General features: G+C 42.9%; 1 protein-coding gene across 2 annotated transcripts in view; it reads right to left on the bottom strand.

Annotated features, from left to right (window-relative positions):
- Positions 1–24,927, bottom strand: part of ADAM12 (ADAM metallopeptidase domain 12) — a 182,990-nt gene extending 158,063 nt beyond the window's left edge. Inside the window, exons 1-2 of one of the 2 annotated variants that reach the window (XM_013185841.3) lie at positions 24,619–24,927; positions 8,207–8,340 (exon numbers count right to left, since the gene is read on the bottom strand). In XM_013185841.3, coding sequence (XP_013041295.2) covers positions 8,207–8,340; positions 24,619–24,736 — 252 coding nt within the window. In that variant the 5' untranslated portion in view covers positions 24,737–24,927. The other variant, XM_067000318.1, reaches the window with a different exon arrangement.
- Positions 24,928–25,767: the final 840 nt, after the last annotated feature.

Raw genomic sequence — 25,767 nt, 5'->3', positions numbered from 1 at the left:
TACACTGAGTACAATTTAATTTACTATTGCTTCCTGAGATTCGGGTCTTCATGACAGCATATGTTAATGGCTCTTAGTTACCATGGTCATCCCCTGCTTAGAGGACTTTAGTCCTTGGAAAGGGCCCTAGTCCTGCTGCTACCATGAAAAGGACTCCTGGCAGGAGGATGTACGGTGGGAGAGAGCCTGCTGTAGGGACCGCGCTGTTTTCAGCTTGACCCAAGGCAATCTCAATAAGAATTAAGAACAAGGGAGATTCTCCTTTTTCCTGTAAAAGAATGATCACATGTTCATGGCTGGAAAGTAAAGTCTTATTTTAATCCAACACTGAAATTCATACCTTACGCTCACAAGATCTGTTGCAAGAGATGTGAAATAGCCAAGTATAAGCTAAATTAATTCAATATGAAAATGCCTCAGTACAAGCACTTTACAAAATCGGCATAATGCCGCATAATTGCAAGAACTTTGTTTTCGATTTCAATACCACTTTGAAGGGCTACTATCATTAACTGGATCATTAAGATCAAAATTGTTTTTCTGTTTTCTTAGGGAATGTATGATCTGCCTGTTTGTTGTCGTATTTCTTTTTTTTTAAATACCAGCCTGAAAACTCACATTTAAGAACATCGCTTCAGCCCCATCACCTTACAGAGGAACATATGAGCTGATTCCTCGAGCCCAGATCTGAGACACTACCTCATAGCTGGTGGGTCAAAGTCAGTGAGCACAGCAAAGCACTTCTGCAGAGCCCCATCGTATACAATTGCTGGCAGAGGGAACCCGGGTGGTACGGGGAGACAGAGCTCGCCCAAGACTATTATATCACTGGCGATCTTCACTGGCCAAGTATGACAAAATTCCTCCCAACAGCTCGGCGTGATACAACCTCATGAAAGGGAAATTCGCCCTACTGAGGGCTCCAAAACACTAAGGGGGCTGGGGTATGTGTGGGGGAAGCTGGCGGAAGGTTTATATAAAGCTCTAGGTTTTCTCTTTATTGAAGCAGCAATCTCAATACTATCTGCTATTTATATTGTGCTTGAACTATCCCACAGAACTTTACAAACTTAACACACTGTATCACTTAAGCTAAAAATGAAATGGACCATTTTCTGGGATGAATCCCAATTGCTTAACACTTCCCAGTATGCCCAAGTGTTTCAGGCAGGAAATGAACACTAGTGTATCTCGTTGAAACCAGGGCACTGATTCAGTGCAGACAGAGAAAAGAATTTCGCCTACTCAATCACCAACACAAACTTTTTATTGGTGGTCCCAGCTTCAGGAATTTATCAACCCCGTAGATGCTGTGTAAGATCCAGCAAGTCCCTAGAACCAGGGTGCACCTCCCAGTGTTTTGTTTTGTTTTGTTTTCATTTCCGAAATGAAATGTTAAGATTGATCAATTGGTTGAACGTAGGTGAGGCACTGACTGAGATGTTTACTTTTGTGAAGACCTTTTCTTGCACGAGACGAGGTGATGGGGAGAGCTTGAAGCTGCTTTTTCTCACCCAGTAAAGCGGTCCAGCCCTACTAGCACAGCTGTAGAAATTCAGTGAGAACAGAGGAGGCGACACAGTCCCTTTTCCCCATGCACCCCACGCCAGACCTGTGTGGCAGAAGAGCCATTGAACAACTTTTTGACCCCATCTCAGGCTGGCTTTCCTGTGGCTGCACTGTGAAAGCAGCTTCAGGACTGGGAGAACCTGGGCATTTCCTTCCCAATAGCTTCCACACAAAAATCATGCTATTCCCGAATTAAACAAGTGCAGAAGTGTTATTAAATAATAGAGCATATATTTTTTAATTAATTAGTTCTCACAGTGGCCCTACAAGGCAGGGCTATAGGTATAATAAAAAGCAAAAAAATAACAGATTGTTTACCAGGCAATTAAATTAATGACTAACAGGTTACTAATTAAAGGCTCAATAAGCAGATGTCCCAGAGAACTTTATCAAGGTTTAGTGTAGTTTCTCGCACCACTGAGGCTGTCCGTGCCAAGCTGCATTCCCAGCTGATGACACAGCCATAGCAGCATGCACAGCTCTGCCTCTTATATTCGATACTCATGAGTCATAAAAATATGGAGAGGACTATAAATTCTGTTTATGCCTGTCTCTCTTAAGATATGTAAAACAACTATGTAAAAGAGCTATGAAAGCTGTCCTCTCAGCCTTCAAAGACTTGTTTAAGCAGCGCTGTATGATTCCCCTTAATACAATTGTCTGGAAGTCTAAACTTTGGTAATTATTTCAAATGAAAAAGAACAGCAGGAGGCTCTGTTGGAGGGAATATAAACAATTATCACTTGCACGAAGGCTATGCCAGTTATGAAATAAACTTGAATGGGTTTGCTCTTGAAAAGACTGTGCACTAAATTAATGATCTGACATAGAGGGCCTCTCAGCTGTACTCCTTGCATCAATCTCTGAGTTGGAGTCACGCAAGAAGATGGCGAGGTGCAGAAAAGAGGGGAAATGTCAACCAGCATGGAGATCCTGCTAAACTGGGGTCTTTCCACTGGGTGCACAAGAAACTTCCTAAGAACACTGGAGGGAGCGTGCACACATAACTCAAGATGATGGGCTGGATGATGGCAGACCGTGCCTGCTCAGCTAGTTTGCAAGAGAAATGCAGCAAGGCAAGAGCAAAGGATGGGATCAAACAGGATCATCTCTGTTTCGCAGATTCTGATGAATTCTCAAATCTCCAGGATTACTGCTGTGATTTTTAAACAAATTTAAAGTTTCTTCTTGTTCCTTCCAATGACTTTTTTGTTTCATTGGCGGTAAAACCTTTGTTCAGCAGGTGTTGGATTAGGACCTTATAGGGAAGTCATGCAAAAAAAAAAAAAAAAATGTGAAAAGAATCAGTGTAACCTCTGATATGTCTGATAAATCCAGAGAATCATAAAGATAACTAGCAACTGTCCAAGGACATGATGCTTTTACAGACAGCGGAGAATTTCACATCTAGATTCAAGTAATCAGTGTCCAAAATGACATATCAATGATCAAACTTCTGATGTTTGTTTACGAACACAATCTGTAACACGATGCTTCACAAATGAGGCAGGCAGAAAAGCCGCTTCTCTGCGAGCTCAATGGGATGCAATGCATACTAAGCAGTAAGAAATGGTAATATTCTGCCACTTTACGTGCAGAATCTTTTGGGCTGTGACAACCATACAGTTAAAAACCAGAAGAAATATGGTATAAGTATATATTTATAGATGGCCTTCATCTTTAGCTTTGAATTTCATTGCTAGAGTTTATATTCAAAGTGTAACATAACGCCAAGAAAGAATATAATGTTGCTACAAGAAAAGGAACTTTCTGTCTTTTCATCTTCCTTTTCTCCATTTTTGAAAACACTTTAAGATTTCAATCCACAAACCTGATTTAAAGCAGCCCAGCCACAGGAAGAAAACTGAGTCACTCTAGCTCAGAATCTGGCCTTGAAATCTTCAGCTTGGCGAAGCAGTTTTAGCCTGAATCCGTTTTTCCCTCCCCCCTCTCCCCAAGGTAAAATGAATTTCTGATATAGTTGGATTTAAAAGTTGTGAGTGTTGAACACAGTCGTTCTTCAGCAGGAAACCCTCTGCAGCTCTCCCCATTCTCTGCCCACCACTGGCATCTTTCTCTCCTCTTGCTTGTCTCTAATCCCAGTAGAAACAGACCAGAAGGCGCTGGTGTGTGGAAAGCCAGCCAGCACCCACTGCCAAATCAGAGGTCTGACTGCAAGCTGGGGGAGAGGTTGCTTTTCCAATATACCCTTTGTTTATTGACATCAATGATAGTACTTTAAAAAGAGCCAGGTGAGACTCACTGTGATACGAGCAGATTAAGAGTCTAATCCATTGATAGGTACATCGTGTGCATATAGTGTCTCATTGCTAATTATTTTTAAGAAGTTGCAGACTTCTCATTTGCTCATTGTCCCCTATACGTGACCAAATTTAATACTAAAAAAAAACTATTTCTCTGCACTATTTGAAAGCAACCTGGGCTGACATGTTGCAAACTCAAAGCAACCTAAAGGACTTCAGGGCTCTCCAGCTTCATACAGGGCTTTTCAGAAACCACACTCAGCTGCATGCTGCATGGCTATGAGTCCTTCAATACCTGCCCAGCTTCAGCTGCATTCAAATTGATCTTTACGGATTGCAATCATAGCCTGATTGGAGCATTCACATGTGTATGGAGCAGTCTAATATTGCACTCAGATAGACACAAAGATCAGAATTACAAAAGTATGTGCATAAGCAGTGAAAGATGCAAAGCATCACCCAGTAAGGAGAGTTGCACCTAACATGCTTGTAAGGTTTTAGAAACCTCAGAGGACTAAATCCTGCAAGAATCAACATTGTGATCATATTTGAGTCCTTGCAGGTGCCAGCAATGACATTACTGATGCTGCATGGCCACCACCAGAGAAAAGAACTGCACTTGAGTGACAGATGATACCAAACTGAGGAGAAAAGATCTGTGCTAATTTAGTATGACCTCAAGACTCTACATTCACCTGTATAATCAATTGTGTCATAAATGCACAAAAAGCCTTCAATTTCCCAGAAACTTCATGAATTTTAAGATCTAGACGGAGCGCTGGTTAGAGGAGAGAGCGCCAAGTTCCTTAACAAGATGTTGCTCCAGGAGAACAAATATCAGCTCCAGGCAATGCCACCCTGGGATGCCTCTCAGCATTACAACAATTTCACATCTGCCCTGGAAGGTCTCTGGTACTGGGCAGACACCATTTCCCCACATTTATAACCTTCTAAGTGTAGAAGTGGAGCCAAGAAACCCTTAATGCCCATGTAAAATACCTCCCACCTAACACCTGTGTCTCAAAGAGAAGGCACGTGCTTTGAGCTCTGGTCTGAGGCGAGCACCATTACCTGACCTACAGCTCCCGTGATGCAGGGATCTGGCACACATTAACCAGTGTGTGTCCCTAACAGGGTGTGAGGATGAAAGCTGAAGCCAAACAGATGGTCCTCTAAAAATCTTCCCTAAAGTGTTCTGTGTACTAAAACATCACTTACCCAACTCTCATCAAACTTGGCTTGATTTTTAAGTCTTGAGCCAAGTTTGAAGAAAATATTCAGCTGGGAACAAGTGGGGAAAAGAGTTTTTTTTTTTTTTCTTTTTTTCCTGCACTCAAATAATGCAAAAATGAAAAAGAAATTGTTCAAACCTTAGAAATAAATAAGAAAACCAGAACCCAACCCTTTTGGGTTTAGACCAAGCCCGGTGAAAAGAGTTGACACTGAACGCAGAACTATGAACAGATGAAAGAGAGAAATGGGAAGGGAACTGGAAGTAGGCATTTAGCATAATGATCTATCAACACCTTCTATAACGCACACAAAGTTTCAGTGAAGACAGAAATCACATCTGCAAAGAATATGGACAGCTATTGTTTGAAAGCACACAGCGACCTTGCACAACATTCAGGGCCCTGATTGTGCAGTCACACACCCACGAACAGTTACTCATCAGTAGTCCTGACTAGCAGCAACTGGATACTCGAAATAGTAGCCACTAATTTTAGCAGCGTGTGCAGAATTAGCAACAGAATATTATACCCAGTTAACAAAGGAATGTCACTGGGCACCACTCAAGTAGTCCAACTGAAAATTATCTAAATTTTCTGACTTCAGCAAAGGATGCCAGAAGGGTTAACAACTATCAACTAGATGAACAGAGTTGTACAGTTGCAAAAACATGCATGTATTTCCATAGTACATTCTGTTAATTATGTATACTTCATTTTTTAAATGTACATTGCTATATGAAGTGTTTGCATGAACATATACACCCTTTCAAACTGGAAAGAAAAAGATGGCACTTCTGAACTAATACTACCATGCTAAAATCCTGATCTTGGCCTCTTGTAATTACAGTTTGAGAGGGGTGGGGGGAACAAAAAGAAAAAAAAAAAGCAGTCTGCCCAGCAAATGATAGGTTCTCTCTTGAAACAAAGCACTACATTTATACTTAGGAAAACCCAAATTCTTCAAATATAATTTGATTACATGTCTGATTTTAAAATTGGATTTTTCCTACCATTAATTTTAACCGTCATGCTTAGATAGTACCTATATCATTACATATCATTAGATGTCCTTGAAAAAGTATAGCTTAAGTGTATTAAAATAAAACTAGGTTACAGCTAAGTAACTTTTTTCCCCCTTTTCTTTCAGTAAATGCAATTTTAATCTTGCTAGTGAACAAGACTGTGTTTGTGTGACTAGTCAGCAGGACTAGTGTCAGCAGAAACAAGACCTTTTTTTTTTTCTTCTGTTCTGCACAGTGTACTGCACAGAAGGCCCTCGAGAAGAAAGTCATTAGCTTAATAACAATTCATGACGCCTTCTGAACGAGATATTCCAACAGATATTGCAGTGACTCCTGGGGTAAATAAAAGTATGGTTTTATCCTTAAGATTGGCAAAAAAGGGTATGCTACACTAAATGACTAGCATGGTTTCTAATTGTTAAGCAAGAGTATTTACAATCAGAGGATTGGAGAATAGGGTTTTCATTGCAAGGCAATTATCTATACACAAATAACTTTAATACTTTGGCATTTTTATAACCACTACATTATTTATTTTTCTATATATTCTATTGCAATACCATTCCCCTGGTTACAAGTACTTTGTACTTTTTATTTTTACTGCATTAAAATTAAAATAAAATAGAGGAACACTTTGAAATGAGCTGAAGAACAATAGGTCCTACTTAACCATTGAATTCAACAGTATTTAGCTTTTATGCTTTTGATCAATATTTATGTGACAAGCTATTCATTACTCTTCTCTACCAGTTTAATGCTGTTGTTCTTCCCACAGCCTGATCTGCACTTCTGTGCATTTAATTTATAACAGTTTCCATGGAAAAGAAGTATTCAAAGAAAAAAAAGTGCTGATACAGCACGTGGATCTTTCTACCAAACCACAAATCTTTTCTAATGTTCATCTTAAACTCAAAGCAATTCTGGGAAACAAATTAATGATATAAATCATATTATCATTGCTCACATAAAGATACTCTGTTGTAACTCTTTCAGAAAGCTACAGCGAGTAGCTAGAAGAACTTTGTAAGGAGAATGCCTGTTTCTAATTAAATGATCTAAAAATAGAGTTGCACATACATCTAGGACCAAGCCATCTGTGTTATCTCTCTAAGATAAGCTATTATATATCCACAATGATATCCTTTTCATCACTGCAGATATTCAAACCAGGGACTGGCCTTTCTCTCCCATTTAGAAGGGTGAAAGCAAAATTTTCACCCAGAAAACATTTTCTGAAAGCCAGACCCATTGTCTGCAAACTCTTTTCACACCTACTTCCGTCAGTCAGCCGCACAACTCAAAGCCATGTCCCTCAGATAGTGGCAGCAGCCGAGAGGATTTCTCTGTGAAACACTTTCCCGATGCAGTAAAGAAAGTTGTTTCTAATGGGCTCTTCAGGCTGTTTTCAGGGTTGCTGTGCAAGTTGGATTTAAGTTATCATTTTAACTGTTTAAAAATTTAACTTTTCTCTTCTCACACTGACTAAAATAACAATCTATAAAGGAAGCCGGAACAACAGTGGACCTAAAAAGCTGGTTTGGAAAGGCTGGGTAAGAGATTCCCCTGACATCCTCGGTGATAATAAAAGCAACGACAACTTGTCTTCCAAGCTTGAGCAGGAGGCTCTGGAGACAGAAAGCAGACCTTTTCTCCTAAAAGCAGCCACCCATATCACCAGCCAATGGCTGAAGAAAAAAAGGAGGAAAGCTTATCAGGGTCTGTCAAGATGGGGAAACAATCTCTGTTCGGTCAAAACCAGTGGTAGATTATCCTCCCTCATTTTGGTGGCTGCTTTGTTGTTGTATTATACAATCTCAAGCAATGTATGTTAAGTTCATTAAAAATATGATTTTCCTTCCATTTCTGCAATCAGAAATAAGAATGCCATTTTACAGTATAAAAACAAACAAACAAAAAACAACAACAAAAAATATTAATTTCAAAGACCTCCTTCATATTGTTAAGTTAGGAAAGTAAAAATTGTTGACTGCAGATCCTCTAGTAAAATACAAAAAATATGCTTGTAATAGCTATGGTGAAGTAAGCACATTAGTTTCCCCCAAAGCCTTCTAGTTGTTATACAGCTCAGAATAAAATAACAGGCAAAACAAAGACTAACCTTTGAATAAATGCTGTTTGCTGGTCTCCACTTTTCTCCATTCAAAAGGACGGGAGATGTTATCTCGTAATCTTTGGGCGGGTCCTTTGGCATCAGCTGTCTCGAGGACTCCAACTTGCTGTCCACATTCTCACCTGGAACAGGGGGAAGCACTTTGTGATTAGTAGGGAGCAGCATCTGACAACACGAACCTTGTCATTTAAGGGACCTGGCAGCCTACTTTAAAAAGCAACAATTCGGGAAAAACATTAGACATTTAAACAATGTGGGTTCACACAGTCATTGTCCAAACAGTCCAGACAGTTTTAAAACTATGTAGGTAATTCTTGTTCCATATACCTTGAGATAAGCAAAAGTTGCTATTATTTATGAAGGCATTTTCATATATTACCCTCACCTCTTTTTACTAAATAACTTTATATTGCTCTTAAGAGTCCCATTCAGAAACTATGGTGCTCGGCACTGCACAAGCACAGGACAAAGTGAGGAACAGAGATACCAAGATGCAATGACCAGGAGTTGGGTCTCAATATTTGAGTCAAAAATGTGGAGAGGTATTGGCACTGGCTATTTGAAGTGTTATGTTAATAAGGAGATTAAGGATTTTTTTTTTCATTGAAGATGACAGCAAGAGGGAATGCATTATGTGGTTGTCATTTCAGTGTCGTCATTAAGAGAGCGAGCAAGCTGCAGGGATTTAAACGAGATAAGACTTTATCAGGTCTATTTTCCAATAATTAAGGTAAGAAATTCATTCATTATTCATTCTACTCCTTTGGTCCCTTGTCCTGCATCTCTTCTCCCCATCTCTCTTCCCAGATTTAGGCACATTGGATCCAATCCAAAGCAGTGGTGGCAGAAAGGAGGACAATGTCCATGGGGTGTAACTGGAGACCTAATTCCCCTGGGATGAATGAACCCTGTCATTGCACAACACGTGCTCCAAAGGACCAATGATGATCCCAAATTTCCCTTTATGTCTTTCCCCATTTCTGCAGTGGAGATGCCTGGTCCACATGCTTTGTGAATCTGTGGTAGCACAGATATAACAACCCTGCTTCAGGTTCCTGAAAGCTGCAGGCTTATCGTACGATAGATTTACCAGGCTTAATCCTAGGTATTGAACACTTTTTAACACACCATTTTACTCTGGAAATACATGGAAATATGTGGTTGCACTCCATTTGAACAAGTCTGAACTGAGTACGACAAAAGACTGAATTTTACTTATCTTAGTGGCCTCAGCATTTCTGTATGGACATGCCAGGAGGTCATGAAATATTGAGAATCCAATAACATCAAGGAAGCACACTCATATTAGAAAAAAATAAAAAAAGCCTGGAAGAGAATATAAACTCTCACTGAAATAATGCTCTACTCCCACACAGTCAGATTACTTCAATTCACACTACAATGTCAAAAAGCTATTTGCATGCAACATTTATCAACCATTTCTCCTCTCACTAAACATACTATTGGTATTATGCCTCTCCAAGCAGAGTCCTAAAAAACAACCAACCAGCCAAACAAACAAACAAAACAAAACCAAAAACCATAGTAAAAGGCCTGGAAATGACATTGAGGATGAATCTAGAAGAGAAAACGTGGATGGTTTCCAGGAGCCACGGGAAAGTCAGAATGCTGGTGGGGTTTGCCACACCAACCAACGTGCTGAGCCCTCTGGAGCACTCAGACCCCATGAGGATAAGAGTTGGGCCTTCAAAGGTGCTCTTAAAATGTATCCTGTATTTTCAAGCATGCTTTTAAAAATAGACTTTCCCTAAAACAACAGCAGAAGGCTAAGATTAAAAGATCAAGTGTATTGGGGAGAGGAAAGCTGCTTGCATTACGGCTCTTCCCGCAGATAAAGGGTTCTTACCCTGCCCTCAGCAGAGCCCAGGTGACAGGGGTCCAGCAGGATGCAGTGCCAGAACTGGGAAGTGATGCTCCAAACCCTGCAGATGACTGAGTTCACCCCTGCGCAGGGGTACGGGATACCTCCTCACCTGCCCTGGCAGGTTTAATTAATAACTATTGAGACTGCACAAAACCTCACTGCTCTTTATTCTGATGACGAGACATGAAGCTCCCCTCACAGAAGAGAAATTTATGAAGCATATCTCAGAGAAATGAGGAAAGTTTGGCTCTATCCCTAATTTCTTTTCCTCTTCTTGGCTCACTAGAGCAGTCTCAACTATATGAATTGAATGACTCAGGTCCTTGTATTATTTTACAGGATTTGCACTCCAAAAGCTCAGTGCAGTCTAAGTATTAAGAATCCCTATGAGCATACTTCTCCTCCCACAGACACACTGTCTGCATCACTTCCACAGCCTTACAGTGCAGATGCAGCCAGATACCAGGAGGCATCAAAGTCTTTCCTGTATTCCTCTATGTGCAAGTTGCCTTTCCTATTAATTCTGCAAAATGTTAACATTCCTATGTTGCCCAAAACAAAAGAAAAAGGGAAGGGGGAGAGACCAGCATTTGTGCACAGACGTGTTACTCCCTCCTTATATGCAATGGTCCAGAAAGTGCAACCGTGATGAAAATATCACATGAAAAGGGAATCGTATCTACACAAAGTGCAGTTCAGTATTGCCCCTCCTACTTCTATTATTCGGGATCACTTACATGACAAAGTGATGCTTGTGGTGCATAAAGAAGCAAGGTTACAATGAGCAAATTTAATCTTACACACATGCTTATTTATGGGCACACTGGAAAATGCATATTGTGTAGAAGTGTTGATAGTCTGGAGACAGACATCAAGACAGGTTTATAGGCAGCAGTAATATCTTTATTGGGAAAGATAATTTATTCGGGGGAAGCAGAACAGACAAGCTTTAGGGCTGGCAAACTCTTCTGAAGCCGTAGCATTTAGAAAATACGAGATCAATTTCTGTCTAGATGCTTTCCTTCAGCTAAACATTTTGCTGTTTATCTGGATGTTTTTATTTAAATTATTGCATGTGATAAAAATCACAGCTTCCTGCAAAGGCAGAGAAAGCATTGCGTCCGAGTGTTGTGGCCTCCTTCTGAAAAGCCCTTAAGCACATGCCCAACGTTATGCATTTGCTCAACTCCCAGATGTCCTCAGTGTGAGGACAAGTTACAGTTTCTTTTGTAAATGAAGTAGTGATTTTTTTTTTTTTTAATTTAAGGTCATTATATTAACGTAGTATGCATATTTCTGAAAGACTACAAAATCGAGAAACCTGTATAACAGATAGGCAAACTTTAGATCAGACTTTCAATATAAAAACAGGGGGAAGATTTAAAAAAAAAAAAAGTAAATCTTTTATGTAGGATTCTGAGGTCTGATTGCAAAGCTTTGAAGAATGCCTTGCAAAAAACAGGGGATCACAGCTTACGATGAGTGACCCCCCCAATACCTATCTGAGATGGGAAAGACGACAGCATCTAATGGGCCTCCAGACCAGCTGGAAAATAGGACACAGTCATGAGACTTACGTAGAGAAAGACTCAAAGTCAGGAAAAGGAAACAAACAAACAAACAAAACCCCACAAACTTAATAGAGACAGGCTAAAAAAATATATAGGCATAGAGGTTGAATTTGAAGCGTGCTGGAAGTCTTGAAAAAATGGGACAAACTGGTGTGCAGTCCCAGAGCAGCCCCAAATCTGAGCTGTGGTTTGGGCTTCCTATTTGGTAGGAAGGTGGGATGGCTGCTGGAAGCCTTGGAGAGTTGAAGCAGTGCCCTTGGCCCTCACCTCAGCCCAAGTGGGAAACACCAAAATTGTCCCGGAGAGACACTTCATCAGTTCCTGGATGAACAAAACACATTTCCAGTCCTCTGCTGGTTATGGGCCACCCATTGCAGAGCGTCAGGACAGCCCTCCCAGAGAGCTTCCAGGAGAAGAGTGCGATGGGATGGAAAGGAGGATGGGATGGAGGTCCATGCCTACAGAGGGTTTCGATCTCCTTGGTCACTTCACATGAGCTCCCAGTGCCACGGTTCTTCACATGCATGGATGTGCTGGTATTTCCTCTCTGCCACTCTTTGTTTCTTTTACCCATTTTCATTAAGATTTAATTGAAGCTTCAGCCATTAGAGCTGTTTGCATTACATTTATAAGGAGGCTTCTTCTCTACCGGGACTCTTGGTATTGCAGCAATATAAATAGTGTAATAAGGGAAATCAGAGAATTCAAATTTCAGTAACGTGTCATGAGAGGGGAAGAAAATCAGACCATCTGCATTACTAGAGGCTTTTATTGGACCCAGGTTTCCTATCTTTTGTGTCACATGCACCTTCTTCCTCACCTACTTATTTTCCATTTCAGTGAAATTCTGCCCGGTTCCTCCTGACGCAAGCTCGTCTCCCGCTTGTTCACATGGAAAACTTCACAGTCGGGTCTATCTGTTTTCTATTTTCAGCCTGCACTGAAGGTAATGTTTTTGATCCACATGCGGCCCACAAGGTGGTGTAGAGCCCTTTATTCTTTTTTTCAGTAATATAAAAGACACTTTGTACAAATAGCAAGATGAGTAGATGTTATCTGTCAGTGACTTTTGTGTTGCTTACACATTTTTCATTTGCGATGTACTTCTACAACTTTTCGTCTTTGTGCAATATCATGCAAGGACTTGTTGGCCAAGCAGTTAAGAATAGTTGTCATCTTTCTCTTTGTATTTCAGTTCCCCCAAGCTCTGTGCAAAATAAACTCCACGCATGTGATGTGACATCTCTGTTTAACAGCCACTGCCTCCTGAAGAAGCCCAGACACACTTCAGATTCCCATTTACTTAAAATTAATACGCTTTTAGTCAGGCAGCACAATTTATTCATCCTTATGATAAACAAAGAGGCGAGCGCTCCCCAGACCGAGTGGCTCTGGATGAGATGGGCTGGAGGGGGAGGAGAGAGCTGCCTGCCTGGAGCATGCATCCCTGCTCACGCTGCTTGTGCATGGCATGGCGTGGTAAAAAGCAGCCAGCTGGGGGGCGGCTGGTGCACACCACCCATCTCTTAACCTACAGCTTTATGATAAACCCAGCCCATAGCTCTGTGCTTCCTTCCTGCAGCCCCTGCACCCATCACAGTCGTCGCCCACTCCCCAGTGCTGCAGGATGCCTGGCCGCAGCCCCAACTGCAGCCCCCCAAGCACTGCACACTGCCACCAGCCAAGATAAAGGACAATAAGAAAGCTAAATTAAATTATCCTCGTGTTGCCTTCCATATTACAAATGGGCTTAGATTTGGAAGTTGCAGCCTATCTACTTTTTCTCTGCAACAAAGCAGCTAATCATCGGAATAATCTCAGGGTAGGAAAGAGTAATAGACTTGAGCAACCTTTCAGCAAACTGAGAGCAGCTAATGGCATTGCTCTGTATCACAGGCTTTGGCAATGTCATGGAAGACAGAAATGGCATCCTTTATCCATTTCCCTCCTCATTTTCTCCAGCTTCCTCAGCTTAGCTTGCTGCCAGTGGGACCCATGATTTAGATGGGGCATTTCTGGCTATGGACGAAGGGGCTGGACCAATGGCTGCCTCCAGCACCCACCCAACCACTGGCAATCAGCCTTGTCACGTCTTATTTGGGACAGCCCTGTTATCACCTCCAGACTCAAAATACAATTATTTAATCCATAATTACCAAGCTCACGCACTGAGAATAGAGGACCAAGCATTTGCCCTTCCAAATGGGTATTAACTTAGGAAAATTAAGAAGCGGGTGAAACTGTCAGGGTGTAGGGATTACCCACCAAGTACAACTCGACAACCAGCCTGGCAAAGGAAGGTTTCTACCAGCTTCACGAAGACGATGCATTAGGATCAGTCAGTATTTCCATCAGCAACCTTTACTCAATGTCCTCAAGCACCCTCACACCTAATGCTCCAAGTTAGGAGATGATGTCTGCACAGAAAAGGGCAGGAATAGCACAAAAGAATCCAGTAACATGAAGGCTGGAGCAAAGTGTTGACAAATGAAACAAGAAGGACCTGTACATGATATTCAATATAGGAGCCATCCAGTACTGGTATCGTATGAAGCAAATACAGCCCTGGAACAATGCATCAGAAGAGGTGTTTCCAGTGAATACCAGACACTGAAGTTACCGGTACAAGCACATCTGGAATAGTGTGGGCATTTCTTATCACCTGTGTTCACAAAGGATGCATTCAGCCTGAAACTGATGGATTGGAAAGGCTGCCAGGGCGATCAGGGAAGTGGAGAAGACTGAATTGCACGAGGATAACTAAAAGAATTAATTGCATAACCTAGAAAAGCAAAGGTGACAGGGCCCATGGTTGTCCTTTAGCTTCATGTACCTCTTCTTGGTGTTTACATCACCAGTGATGATGTATTTATAAATGGCAAGAGTATAAAGTGGCCATACACAAAATTAGATTGCAATATAAAGCTTCTGAGCAAATAAGACCACATCCAGCTCTTCTGAATCAAGAAAAAAACAAACAACAACAACAAAAAACTTACTTTAAGTGGAAATTATTAGTATTAGGACTCAGATTATATTACACACACACAAACAAGAAAATAAAATTAAATATATCTCAACTATCTGCCCAGGGCATGGGGGGGTGTGCTTCCTGTTCTCTATTTCACTACATCTTCCAGCAAAAGCAAAAACATTACCCAAGCCGTACATTATCCAGGCACAGATCGCAAGTTTTGCTGATGCCATCTTCAGGAATGGCACTCTCTTTCAGATAGGAATAATAATAAATTGTCACTCATAATAATTCAGATTATATTACTATGTAGTAATAAATATTAAAATGCTGAAAAATAAAACAATCCAAGAATTCCAGTGCACAGTGGTTAAAGAAAGCAAGCCTTGTAACTTGCATAGGATACAATAAGGAGTAGCTTGCGTTAAAGTCAACCGTCTGTCCTTCTCAAATTTTACACTAAGCACCAACAGGAAAACACAGCCATCCTCCCAAAAAAGGAACAAAAATCAGAAGCCCCACCAGCCTGATTTCGCCCCATTACCCTGCTAACAGCACTTACTCGGCTTTAAAAGAGTACACGGTGTGCCAGACCCTGCCCTCATCTGTGTGTGAGCACAAAAGGCTGAGCAAGGTTTGACTGCGCATAAAATAAAAATCTTATCTCTTGCAGTAAAGTTTTTATTAGTTATGAACCATAAATTACCTTTTAAACTAACCTTTGCACATCCGAGCAATACATTGATTCTCTCCACAAAATCTAGTTAAATTAGTTCTTTCATGGCCTGCCTTGAAAAATAATTATTAGAAAAAGCCAGCTAATGGTACCCAAAGTTTTCCTGCTCTCACTCCTTCCCCCTTCCCACACCCAAGACCTCAGGCATTTAAACACAAGTAACTTTCAAAAAACATTCCACGGATCTTCTCGGGCATGAATCCTGCTTTTTCTTCACATTGCAAAATTACTTCTCATGTACCAGATTCTTAGAACATCAAAAGTCAGCACAGGTCTTTGCTGAACCTGAGCACAGACAACAGCAAGATGACTCCACGCATTTCTGAGTTTAATTTTCTGCTCTTCCTGTATCTAATGAAAAAGGATCCTCTCTCCAGCCTGACAAGTTTGTCGACTTCAAGCTAATCTGGGTGTGATTTTGCAGCATGTCCACTTGATCTTTCACACTAAGCAGCTTCACAAGAACTGACTGCTCAGATGAGAAATCGGAGTTTGAGACACTGATTCCCTTTAACTAAACAGCCTTAAAAACATGCTTTTTAATATTTCAGTTTTATAATTCTAAGGACTGTCTCCTGTCATCACTTGTTCTTGCAGGAGTTATTCCCTTCCTAAATCCAGTTCTGCAGAGGAAATAATCTGCAACAGGAACCAGCCCTCCCCCCCCCCCCGACATCCCATAAACTCTGGCGAAATCACGTGTGCAGCATTTCAACGTGGACACGGGAGTGAAAGCTGCAAATTGAAGGTAACTCGCTGTTCTTCGCCAGCAAGGGCTGCTGTGGTCAGTGTCACTGCGCGACCAGCTGGACAAACCGGTGACACATTTCAAGGCGAAAAATAGAGAGACGGGGAAAAGAAAAAAAAAAAGAAAGAAAAAGAATATGTTCATTGTGAAACATACCCCCTAAGCAGTTGGATCATCTTAATCTTCAAGCTTCTGTAATACAACTGTTGGAAGGCTCTAAGTCTGTGCACAATAAAGTGCTTTATTCAGGGAACCATATGACTCCATCAGTCATTCAAGCACATGTTTGGCACAGATTGAAAGTGAAAAGCATAGCTAAGTCAAATATTTCAAAACTGAACTTGTCTTTCTAACACACATGGTTTATATATTGGTGTAATATCTATATAACTTTTCAGTTCTCATATACAGTAATGTCATGGCTAAACTACAAAATGATGTCTGCTGCACTCGGCAGCGTTGCACTTCTTTGGAGTTAACACATGTCAAAAAGCCGTTTGCTAGAAAATTAAAAGGGAACTATCACACTTGACAGATCCTCAAGAAAACCTTAAAAATAGCTTTTGTTCTTTCTAATTCTTGAATATCTACCCCTCAAATTAGGATGCTGCACCACTCTCCGCTGGAGAGCTGTGCTGTAACAAAGCCAGGACAGCCAGTTCCTTCCCTGTCATGCACCCGAGATCGGTCTTCTCCTCTGTTTGCAGATGAAATATTGCTCATCATACAGAGTTACCCCTGCTGATGCAAATGCGATTAAAGCAATCTTGGGAGAGCACAGTGTGATTAAAGCATAAGTAATGCGAGAAGGATTTGGGCTCTCATTATACAAAATACATATTGAAATGCACTCAAGGAAAGAAGCCAGTGTATCTCAATATCCTCCCTGTTCTCCAGAACAAAATGTGACAAGTGGAGTTTGGAGAACATTTGCCACCGACTGCAGGAGGGGGCAGGGAGGCTGCAGGACATTTCAGATGGTGAAAACCAAGCTTTATTACCGGGTATAGAATATAGACGTATACTATATTTAGGAAACAGCTGTCCAGCCTCATTTGCGATGTTGTTGTGTTTGACTGAGGAATTACTATTCAGGACCAGTCCAAAGACAGAGCTGCTTTTTTTCTTCTAGAAGAGAACATTTTGAAATTTGGGAAATTAAAACCAGAGCAGCACTGAACTGGAGGGCACGCCAGGTGACGGGTGGGTACTCCGAGGTTCCCCTCTGGAAGAGCTGAGTGCTTGATGTCTGCAGGAAAGGGCAAATTATAAATGCAAGATTCAAACCCAAAGCAGCTTTAAAAAAGAAGCAACACAACGGCTTTGGAGAACCTTTGTCCTCTTACTGGAAACCTTATCTTAAGCTTGCTTTGTTTCCAAGTCCTGATGCACACCATATAAAATGGCCTGGCCGTTCTGTTTCATGAAAACAAACAGAAAAGCACAAACAAGAGGTAAAAAAATATCGAGGGTTGCACACTACCTTTCACACAGGCATTTCCAGGATGCCATAATGAAGGATGTCCTATCTTAACTCAGCATCAGCCCAGCACAGGCGCTACTGGGGCACATCTGCTTCTTCCTAAACCGCTGCTCCCTCCCAGAGGAGGATCCCAGTCCCAGAGATCCCCATTCAGATTATAAACTCAGCCTCACACCCTTCAGCATCAGAGAGGCAGCACCTAACAAAAACACTTATTTGGGTGGAGAAATAATAACGTGTGCTTTACAAGAACAGACACAACCGCACCACAGAGCTCCAATGTCAAAGAAAAAAAGTAGAGAAAGTGAACATTTCACTTTTCAGTGATGAGTCCACATAATTAAAAGAATACCCAGATCCAGCATTCCTCTCCAGCTGCTGCTCTCCAAAGAAATTCTACTTTCCACTGAATAAAGTTCAAAATTACTCCCCAAAATACAATTTCCTCTCAGTCTTTTAAAAGGTACTGGACAATCCTTTTTTTTCCCCCAATGATTTAATAGCCTCCCTCACTGAATACAAGGAATCCTTAGTGTAACCGTATTGAGGGAAGTTCTATCCTGTATACAATATACAATCACCAGTGAATAAAATTATTGAGTGGGAGTTTGAATTGTCCTCGTCACATGCACACAAATCATTCATTCAGATGTTCTCTGGGAAATCACACTGAAAGCAGAGCAAACCCAGCTGAAGCACATTTCAGTATTAATTTAGGTGAATGTTCTTGGGAAACCATATGTGGTTCTTTCCCAATCCTAGCAAATGAGCTACTGAGCTGAGGAGTTAATATCCATCATGCGTTTTTGTTTGTAAGTCTTTGTTTGTTTGTTTGCTACCTACATTATACAATGGAACAATGAACAACTAAGTGTGCCCATGCTAACATAAGCTATTACCAAATTTTGTCATTCATCTTCCAAAAAAACAGGAAGAGCCATGAAAACTCAGGGTTACTTGATGTTCTTGAAGCCACCTAACCTGCTCAGGTTTACATGTGCAACCTTACAACAAACGTTGCCATAAGCACCGCATTGGTCCATAATTCTTGACTTTCACAGCTTCTTCATGAGATGAGACAGGAGTAAGGAACATTTATTCTTATTGTTTCCTCGGGGTGGGAAGAATATCCAGGATATCTTCCCATGTCACCAACAGGGCTTTGTTCATCTGACCTACACATCCTCGGATCCGTTCAGACAGATTCCAAATGAATAGCACAGAAAGTTGTGTTAACACCAGGTTGTACAAAGGAGCCACATCCATGGAGGTGAGACAAGTTATCACGACTAAAGATCAGACTCACAGACAAGTCTTTAAATATATCACTATTTTGTATAATGCAAAATAGACAAGCTCCTACTTTCCAAAGGGTAAAGAGTTCTGCAATGACAATGCACTTTCCCCTCAAACACACATCTGTACCCAAAGTGTCTCTTCTGTGGGATGCATTTTCCTTACTGAAGAGTCAATACATGAACCCATAAATACAATTTCACTTGAAATGTTTATCTCATGCTTTAAAGTCTGTGTCAAAAGGCACAAGCAGTTTTTAGCCTGAATACAGTTCTGTGACCCCCAGTTCACAAAAGAACATGAGTCCAAACGAGATGCTATATCCTTCCTGAGAAGTCGCAGGGGCCAAATTTCATTCCCAGCTATAGCTGTCATAGCAGTGCTCTCAGTGGCAGAGAAGGAATGCAAATTACACTTAAATAGTCTAGAATCGCTCTCCTGCTCGCATCCTCTAATCATGGAAGTAACAGAGGATCTGCAGCACGCGTACTGACAGCACTGCAGAGTAAGGACGGTGGTGATGCCCAGCTCCACGTGTGGCCAGGCCCATATGCTCACCTCATTCAGTGTAGCATTATGACAAAGTCCAGATTTTTTGATTATTTTTTTTTTCCACATCACTATACCAAAACAAAATCCCATAAACACTTGGATTTGGTGCTGTTTATGTTCCGATATGTTCTTTCAAAGGTAAGCAGTCACACATGAAGTTTATTTCTCTTGCTTGATCAGCTGTTTTCAGAATTAGAAAACATTAAATAGAAGCAAGAAAACAGCAAACTTTCACCACTGTCAGGAAAATGTTTTTCAGTTAATGCATCTGACATATACCATTAGACTAGATTTGTAAGCACTGACACTGTTTGTCTTGACAAATAGAATAAACTAGCTAAAGATCCTTTTGTGCCAAATTCTGCATCCAGCTTTTTACGCCTTGCAGTGTATTATCCAGCATGCATAACAGGCCATGAAACATTCCACTTCTCGCCTTATTAGATCATATATTTTGGATGAGAAAGGATACGTTCATCCAAATGATGGTTTCATCACTTTGACTGAGTGGATGGACAACCTCTACCCCCGGTCCAACCCAATATTTCTCATCCTAGTTGCAAATCATGGAGGAGAGCAACACCATTTATATATTGTATAAAAAAAGTTATTTAAACAACATGAAGTGGCTTAACAGAGGAGTAAGGATTCCTGATTAGATGATGCAGCTGATCAAGTCACTTTCTGAAACACCAAAGCCAACACCACACTCAGTATCAATGTGTTCTCCAACTCTTATGTGACACTAAATAGCTAATGCTGAGAACATTAATTCATTTCAGCAAATACCATTTGGCCTCTTCCACTGTTAGTGAAAGGGGGTGAAAAGAAAAGAAAAAAAAAAGTCTTTCCCTCAAAGAAAATGTTTCCTGTACAGTTTGACTACATATTCCTAACACACGCCTCCCGTGCACCTCAAGCACTTTTTGCAGTGCTGTTGTAGCAGTGCCTACACACCAGTGTGAATTCATAGACATTAGGGTAACTCTGCACTTTAACATCATACCTTAGACAACATTTTTCTTCATAATTTTAGCAGTAGGCTCAGTACTACACGAATCCCCCAATAGTAGGTTCACCAGTCACTTCATTATAAAAGACCATCACGAGCTTAAAAATGCAGATGAGAAAAAATATACCAAAAAAAAGGCATAAAAGTACTATTTGGAGATAATGACAATGCATTGCGAGACTGGCCAAAGTTACAAGCATTACCAGACAGATAGGCACCGTCTAGCTGAGCATCCAAATCACAGCTGGAGATAAACAAAACCTCTTGAGTCTGAAGTCTACTGAGAAACAACACCTTTCCTTGGGTATTGTGTGACCCGTTTATCAAAAAGACAAGGATTTAATACAGCTCACAGAACAGTTTGGGTTGAAAGGGACATTTAAAGATGCCCAACCCTGCTGCACTGGGCACTTGAAGCATTTCACTCTGGTGTTCACCAGAAAGGAGAGAGATTGTCCTTTGTGCTGTGCTGTCCTAGAAAGAACCAGCTTCAACCCTTTAACAGATTTAATTAAGCCATGCCTTTTTTAATCAGTTTGCAATAGATTTGCCCTGGTCACTCAGCAGGGTAGAAGAGAAGCCTCTGCAGGTGGGACTTAGACTTTTGGTACTGTAAAATTTTGGAGATGACACGCGTTTGCCCTAGGAGTAATCTGAAAGGCTAAATGAAACGCAAGTGCATGCAACATGAAGAGCAAAATCTGAGCTGGTACAGAGTGGAGGCAGCACCCAGCCCGTCACCCTGCCCCAGGCACATCCTCAGGTGCCAGGCTCAGCTGGTGTGAGCACCCTGTCCCCTGCTGCTGCTGCCCGCCAGCTCGCCGACAAAGTGAAGCCCAGCTGGACTCCTCAGACAAATCGCACTGGCAATATGAGACATGTGAAAAACATACAGACTGCCAGTGATAAATCTGCCAGGATTAGGATATGTGAGGTCTGAACGAGGCTGGTGGCAGACCAAATAAGCCCTTATGTGAATTCAGCCTTTTTAAAACAGAATTTTGTGATCGACAGCATCGGCGGCTGCTGACGGTGGAAGCAGCAGATAAACACAGGCCTGGGCCGCCGTGGTCGCTCACGTGTTGTAGGAGATGCAACTTCTGTGCCGTAAGCAAGGTAAAAAGCAGCTGAAAAGCAGCCCATCAGCCATTAGGCTGAGGATGCTCTTTGTGGCTGGATGCGACCTTCCCAAAAATCTCAAGGAAAGCAAGAGACGAGAAGCCACCAGCTGCTCACCAGCAAACGCGAGAGTTAAGGATGTGAAAATGGTTGGAAAAGCAGGCATAATGTCCTCAGCTGGTGTATTTTGGCTGGGATCTGTGGAGCCCTGTGGACACAGAGTGCTCGTGCCAGGCTATCTGCAGGGGAGCTGATAGGGATAATCGTCAGACGAGAAGGTGAGTATACACAGACCATAAATATCTGCCACATAAGGTCCAACAGTTTGAAAGAAGACAGTGTTTGAAAATGAGTTTGAAAACAGGGGGCATGTTGAAGAGATCAGTGTTAAAGCACAAGACAAGGAAAGTTATCTCCTCCTGTAATTTATTTCCATTACAGCCAAGGCACTTGCAACCAGTAGCAAAAATAAAACCTGGCAGAAAAGTTATTTTAACTGAAGGTGAAGAATTTTGGACTGCAGTTTTAGGGTTTTCTTTTTTTTTTCTTTCTGCTGTTCTTGCAGCTAACACCTAATATCTAAAAGAGATTTACAAGGCTTCCCACACACACTGATACAGACTTTGCCTTTACGCACCATCACCTCATCGTCTGCCCTGTAGATAGATACACAAAGGCCTTGACTCTGCAAAAAGCTTACACAGACACTGAATTTTAGGCATTTGTCTAAACCTATAAGATTAGATCTTAACCTTCCAGACATTATCCCCCACTAGGATAACAAAGCAAAACTAGCTTTCCTATCTTGTTGAGGCCGGTACTTCAGTCAGTTTTCCATGTCATCCATGGGGTCCTTTCAGGCAGCAGCCAAGAGCTGGAGATTTTGGCAACTGGAAAATGCAATTGTGAAACCATAAAAACTGGAAAGGAAACTCACTCTGAAATTGAGAGGCGAGGCTACTTTTACTTGCCTAGCTCCTAACTGGGTAATTTCTGTTTAACACGAGAGCTGTCGCGTTACCTGTGCCTCTTGCCTTTTCAAAAAACAAATGCATCTCAAAACTGATTTTCAAGGTGTATCATAGTTCCAATTTCTGTCTTAATCTCGAGGCATGCGTTGCTGCAAAAGTCAGGCTGCCCTGGCAGCACCGCAAATCACGGACACCAGGCCCGGAGCAGCCACGGCGGTGGAGCCAGCTGAGGTAGAAGTCACAGGGCCTCAAAGCGCCCGGAGGAGATGCGTGCCAGCACAGCTAAGAGGGCTTTTCATCACCGGGCAGCTCCGCCGGGTCTAGCAGCGTGCGGCTGTAACTTTCAGCACCTCTGCGACCAAGAAAGCAGCACACGCTCTGGCAAGGCTAAAGCTGTTCTCTACTTCCCCAGGAAGAAAAAAAAAAAAAAAAGGAATGAAAGGAGAGGCTATTTGCTGAGCACACTGGCTGCAGATCCAAAAGAGCAAGTTATGGACATGTAACGGAATGGAGCAGGAGGGAGGTAGCAAGGAAACCGGAAAATCCGACTGAGCTGCAAGGGTCAGTGAGCACCACTGTTGCTCAACACCAAGCGTAAGGACAGGAAACTGATGTACACTTCAGGGAGCTTAATTCATCAGCACTAACGTGACCTTAGAGACTCAGCTTGGCTCTTAGGGAATCCCAAAATACAGCCGATGGGGTTTCCACCGCCGCTCACCATTTCTCGTCTCAATGTTAGATCTCAGCCACCCACAGCGTGCCTTTAATTTTATTAGAATGTCGTTACTTTGGGGTACGTTCATTTTTTTCATTTCTTGGAGCACCTCACCCCAAACCTTCCCGGGGCAGGTAGCCAGGCAAACCCCATCCTAGCGTGCCTCCATCGCATGGAGGGGCTGGTCTGGCCACAGCAGCTCCCATGGCCAGGTCGGGACACTGGTGCTCAGCCCACTCAAAGCCACCCCCTGCCCACGCAGCGGGCAGGGACACCGTGGACTGATGGCTCTTCATCTACCTGAGACTTTCTGCAGCCTTTCTCCCCAGGGTGCTGATGCGGTGTAAGGAAAGAAATACAAATGTTGAAGGACAGAAGTTAAGATCCCTCACAGAGGCAAAAAGTTTCAAGTCCCATTCATCCATTAATCCTAGTCCCATTAATCCCAAATCCCATTAATCCTAGGTTAAATGCATCAGCTTGCTCTGCCTGTCCTAGGATGTCAGTGCTCCGGCTGACGTGTGGCCAAGCACACCTCTGCCTTTCTCCTAGCAAGTCCAGAGCCAAAGTCCCAGAGAAAGTCTCCGTGCATACATTTGGAGACAAACAAACATGCACAAAGTTTTAGCGTTGCAATGAAAAAAAAAAGACCCAAGACGAGTTCCCAGTAACCCTCAGAGATCTGCGCGCTCTTCAGCGCTGTTAAATATATTTATAAGAGAGGATCTCCCTCCCTCTCTCGCATGAAATATGCATTGTCAGCTGCTGCTAAAGGGAGAGGACAGGGCCCGGGGCTCCAGCGACTCCCAAATGAGCCCCGGAGCTGCTGTGCAGAGCCAAGTCTCTCTTTCTCGGCTGTAAGAGGGGATCACAGAGCTGCAAACCATCCCTGCAAACCGAGCCACCGCTGCCTGCCTGCGCTCCCTTTGAATGAGCGGGGCGGCGAGCAAACTTTTCTCCGGCAGGGCAGCTCGCACCGGCAGCTTCCCGGCTGCAAAAGGGCTCCGGACCCCAAAGGAGCCCCCGCACCCCGCACCCAGCACCCCGCACCCTGCACCCAGCCGGGGGCTGCCTGCGGGGCTCTGACCGCTCCGGGACCGGGGGTGGGGGGTGTCCCGGGACGGGCCCCCCAAGGGGCAGGGAGGCCTCTAGGGGGGGGAAAAGAAGGGGACAGCAAAGCGGGGAGGGCTCGGGAGGGGTGCGGAGGGGTGCGGAGGGCCCCCCGGTGCTCTCACTTTGTCCGGGCGGCTGCTGGCGTCCCCGTAAAACGGAGCGTGGGCTGAGGAAAGGGTTTGCAAAGCTCTCGGTGCTCACGTCCAGCTCTCGGTAACTTACCTTGGGCTCTGGGTGATGCTAAGAGGAGCCAGCTGAGGCTGAGCAGCAGCACGGAAAGCCGGGCTGGGGGGCGCGGAGGAGGGAAGCGCCGCTGCTCCGCACGGAGCCGCTTTGACATCTTAGCCCAGGCTGAGGGAGACAAACTTTCATCAGCTGGGGCTGGAGAGCAGCACCATAATATACGGTTACGGAGAGGAGCGAGCCGGGACTCAGGATGTGAGAGATTTCCTGCATGCAGTTAACTCCCAAACCCCTCCTGCTCCCGCTGCACGGGCTGCTGCGGAGCCCCGCTTTCTTAGGGGGAAAAAAAAAAAAAAAAAAAAGTTGCTTGGCTTTTTCTTTTTTTTTTTTTGCTTTCAAAGAGTTGTGTGTGGTGGTTTTTCTTGGTGTTTTTTTTTTTTTTTTTTTTTTTTTTTTTTTTTTTTTCCCCCTTTTTGGCAGGGCGGGATGCGCTGACCGTTGCAGCGAGGAGCAGCCTGGCCGCGCTCCGCTCGCCACGGAACAAATGAGGCCGCCCCTGCCGGGTCCTAGCGCCCGCCGCCCCCAGCCCCGGGCACCCCCCGGGCCCCCCCCAAACCCCCGGGGATCCCCCCCCCCCCCCCCAACCTCTCACCCCGAGCCAAGGTTTCCCCATTTTCTGCTGCACACGCAGCCCTGGCTGCTTCCTCTGGAAAGTCATCTGCATGTGTTAGAGCTCAGCGATTATTTATTGGTTTCCTAATTATTTCTGGTGCCTCCAGAAACTTATTTTATATTGTTTTTTTAAAAAAGAAACAACAACACGCCCACAGAGTTGCCAGATGCATTTTTTAAAATCTTCCTCGTTCAAATTATCATTACCGACTGTCTGGGAGAATAACCAAATACAGATTATCTAATCCTTGGTGTACCACCAAAATACATATAATGCCCACATGTTGTGCAGAACGCTGCAGAGAAATAGCAAGAAAGATCCCAGTCCTGTAAACCCTTATTGTGCAGTTTTGCTTTTTATTCAGTAAGATTCTTCCCCAGTCACACATTTTGGGTATTGATACTTAGTTCTGCCTATTGACCCCCATGATCCTTGTACCCAGAACAGCTGGTAAAACTGGCCAAAGTAGGTTTTTGGACATCGCAGGCACAACAGCCATGTGGTTCTATTTAAAA

Source organism: Anser cygnoides, chromosome 7 (genome assembly GCF_040182565.1).
Source record: "Anser cygnoides isolate HZ-2024a breed goose chromosome 7, Taihu_goose_T2T_genome, whole genome shotgun sequence".
In the NCBI taxonomy this organism is placed as follows: Eukaryota; Metazoa; Chordata; class Aves; order Anseriformes; family Anatidae; genus Anser; species Anser cygnoides.
Note: the sequence above shows the minus strand (reverse complement) of the source record. Positions and strands in the feature narration are given on the sequence as shown.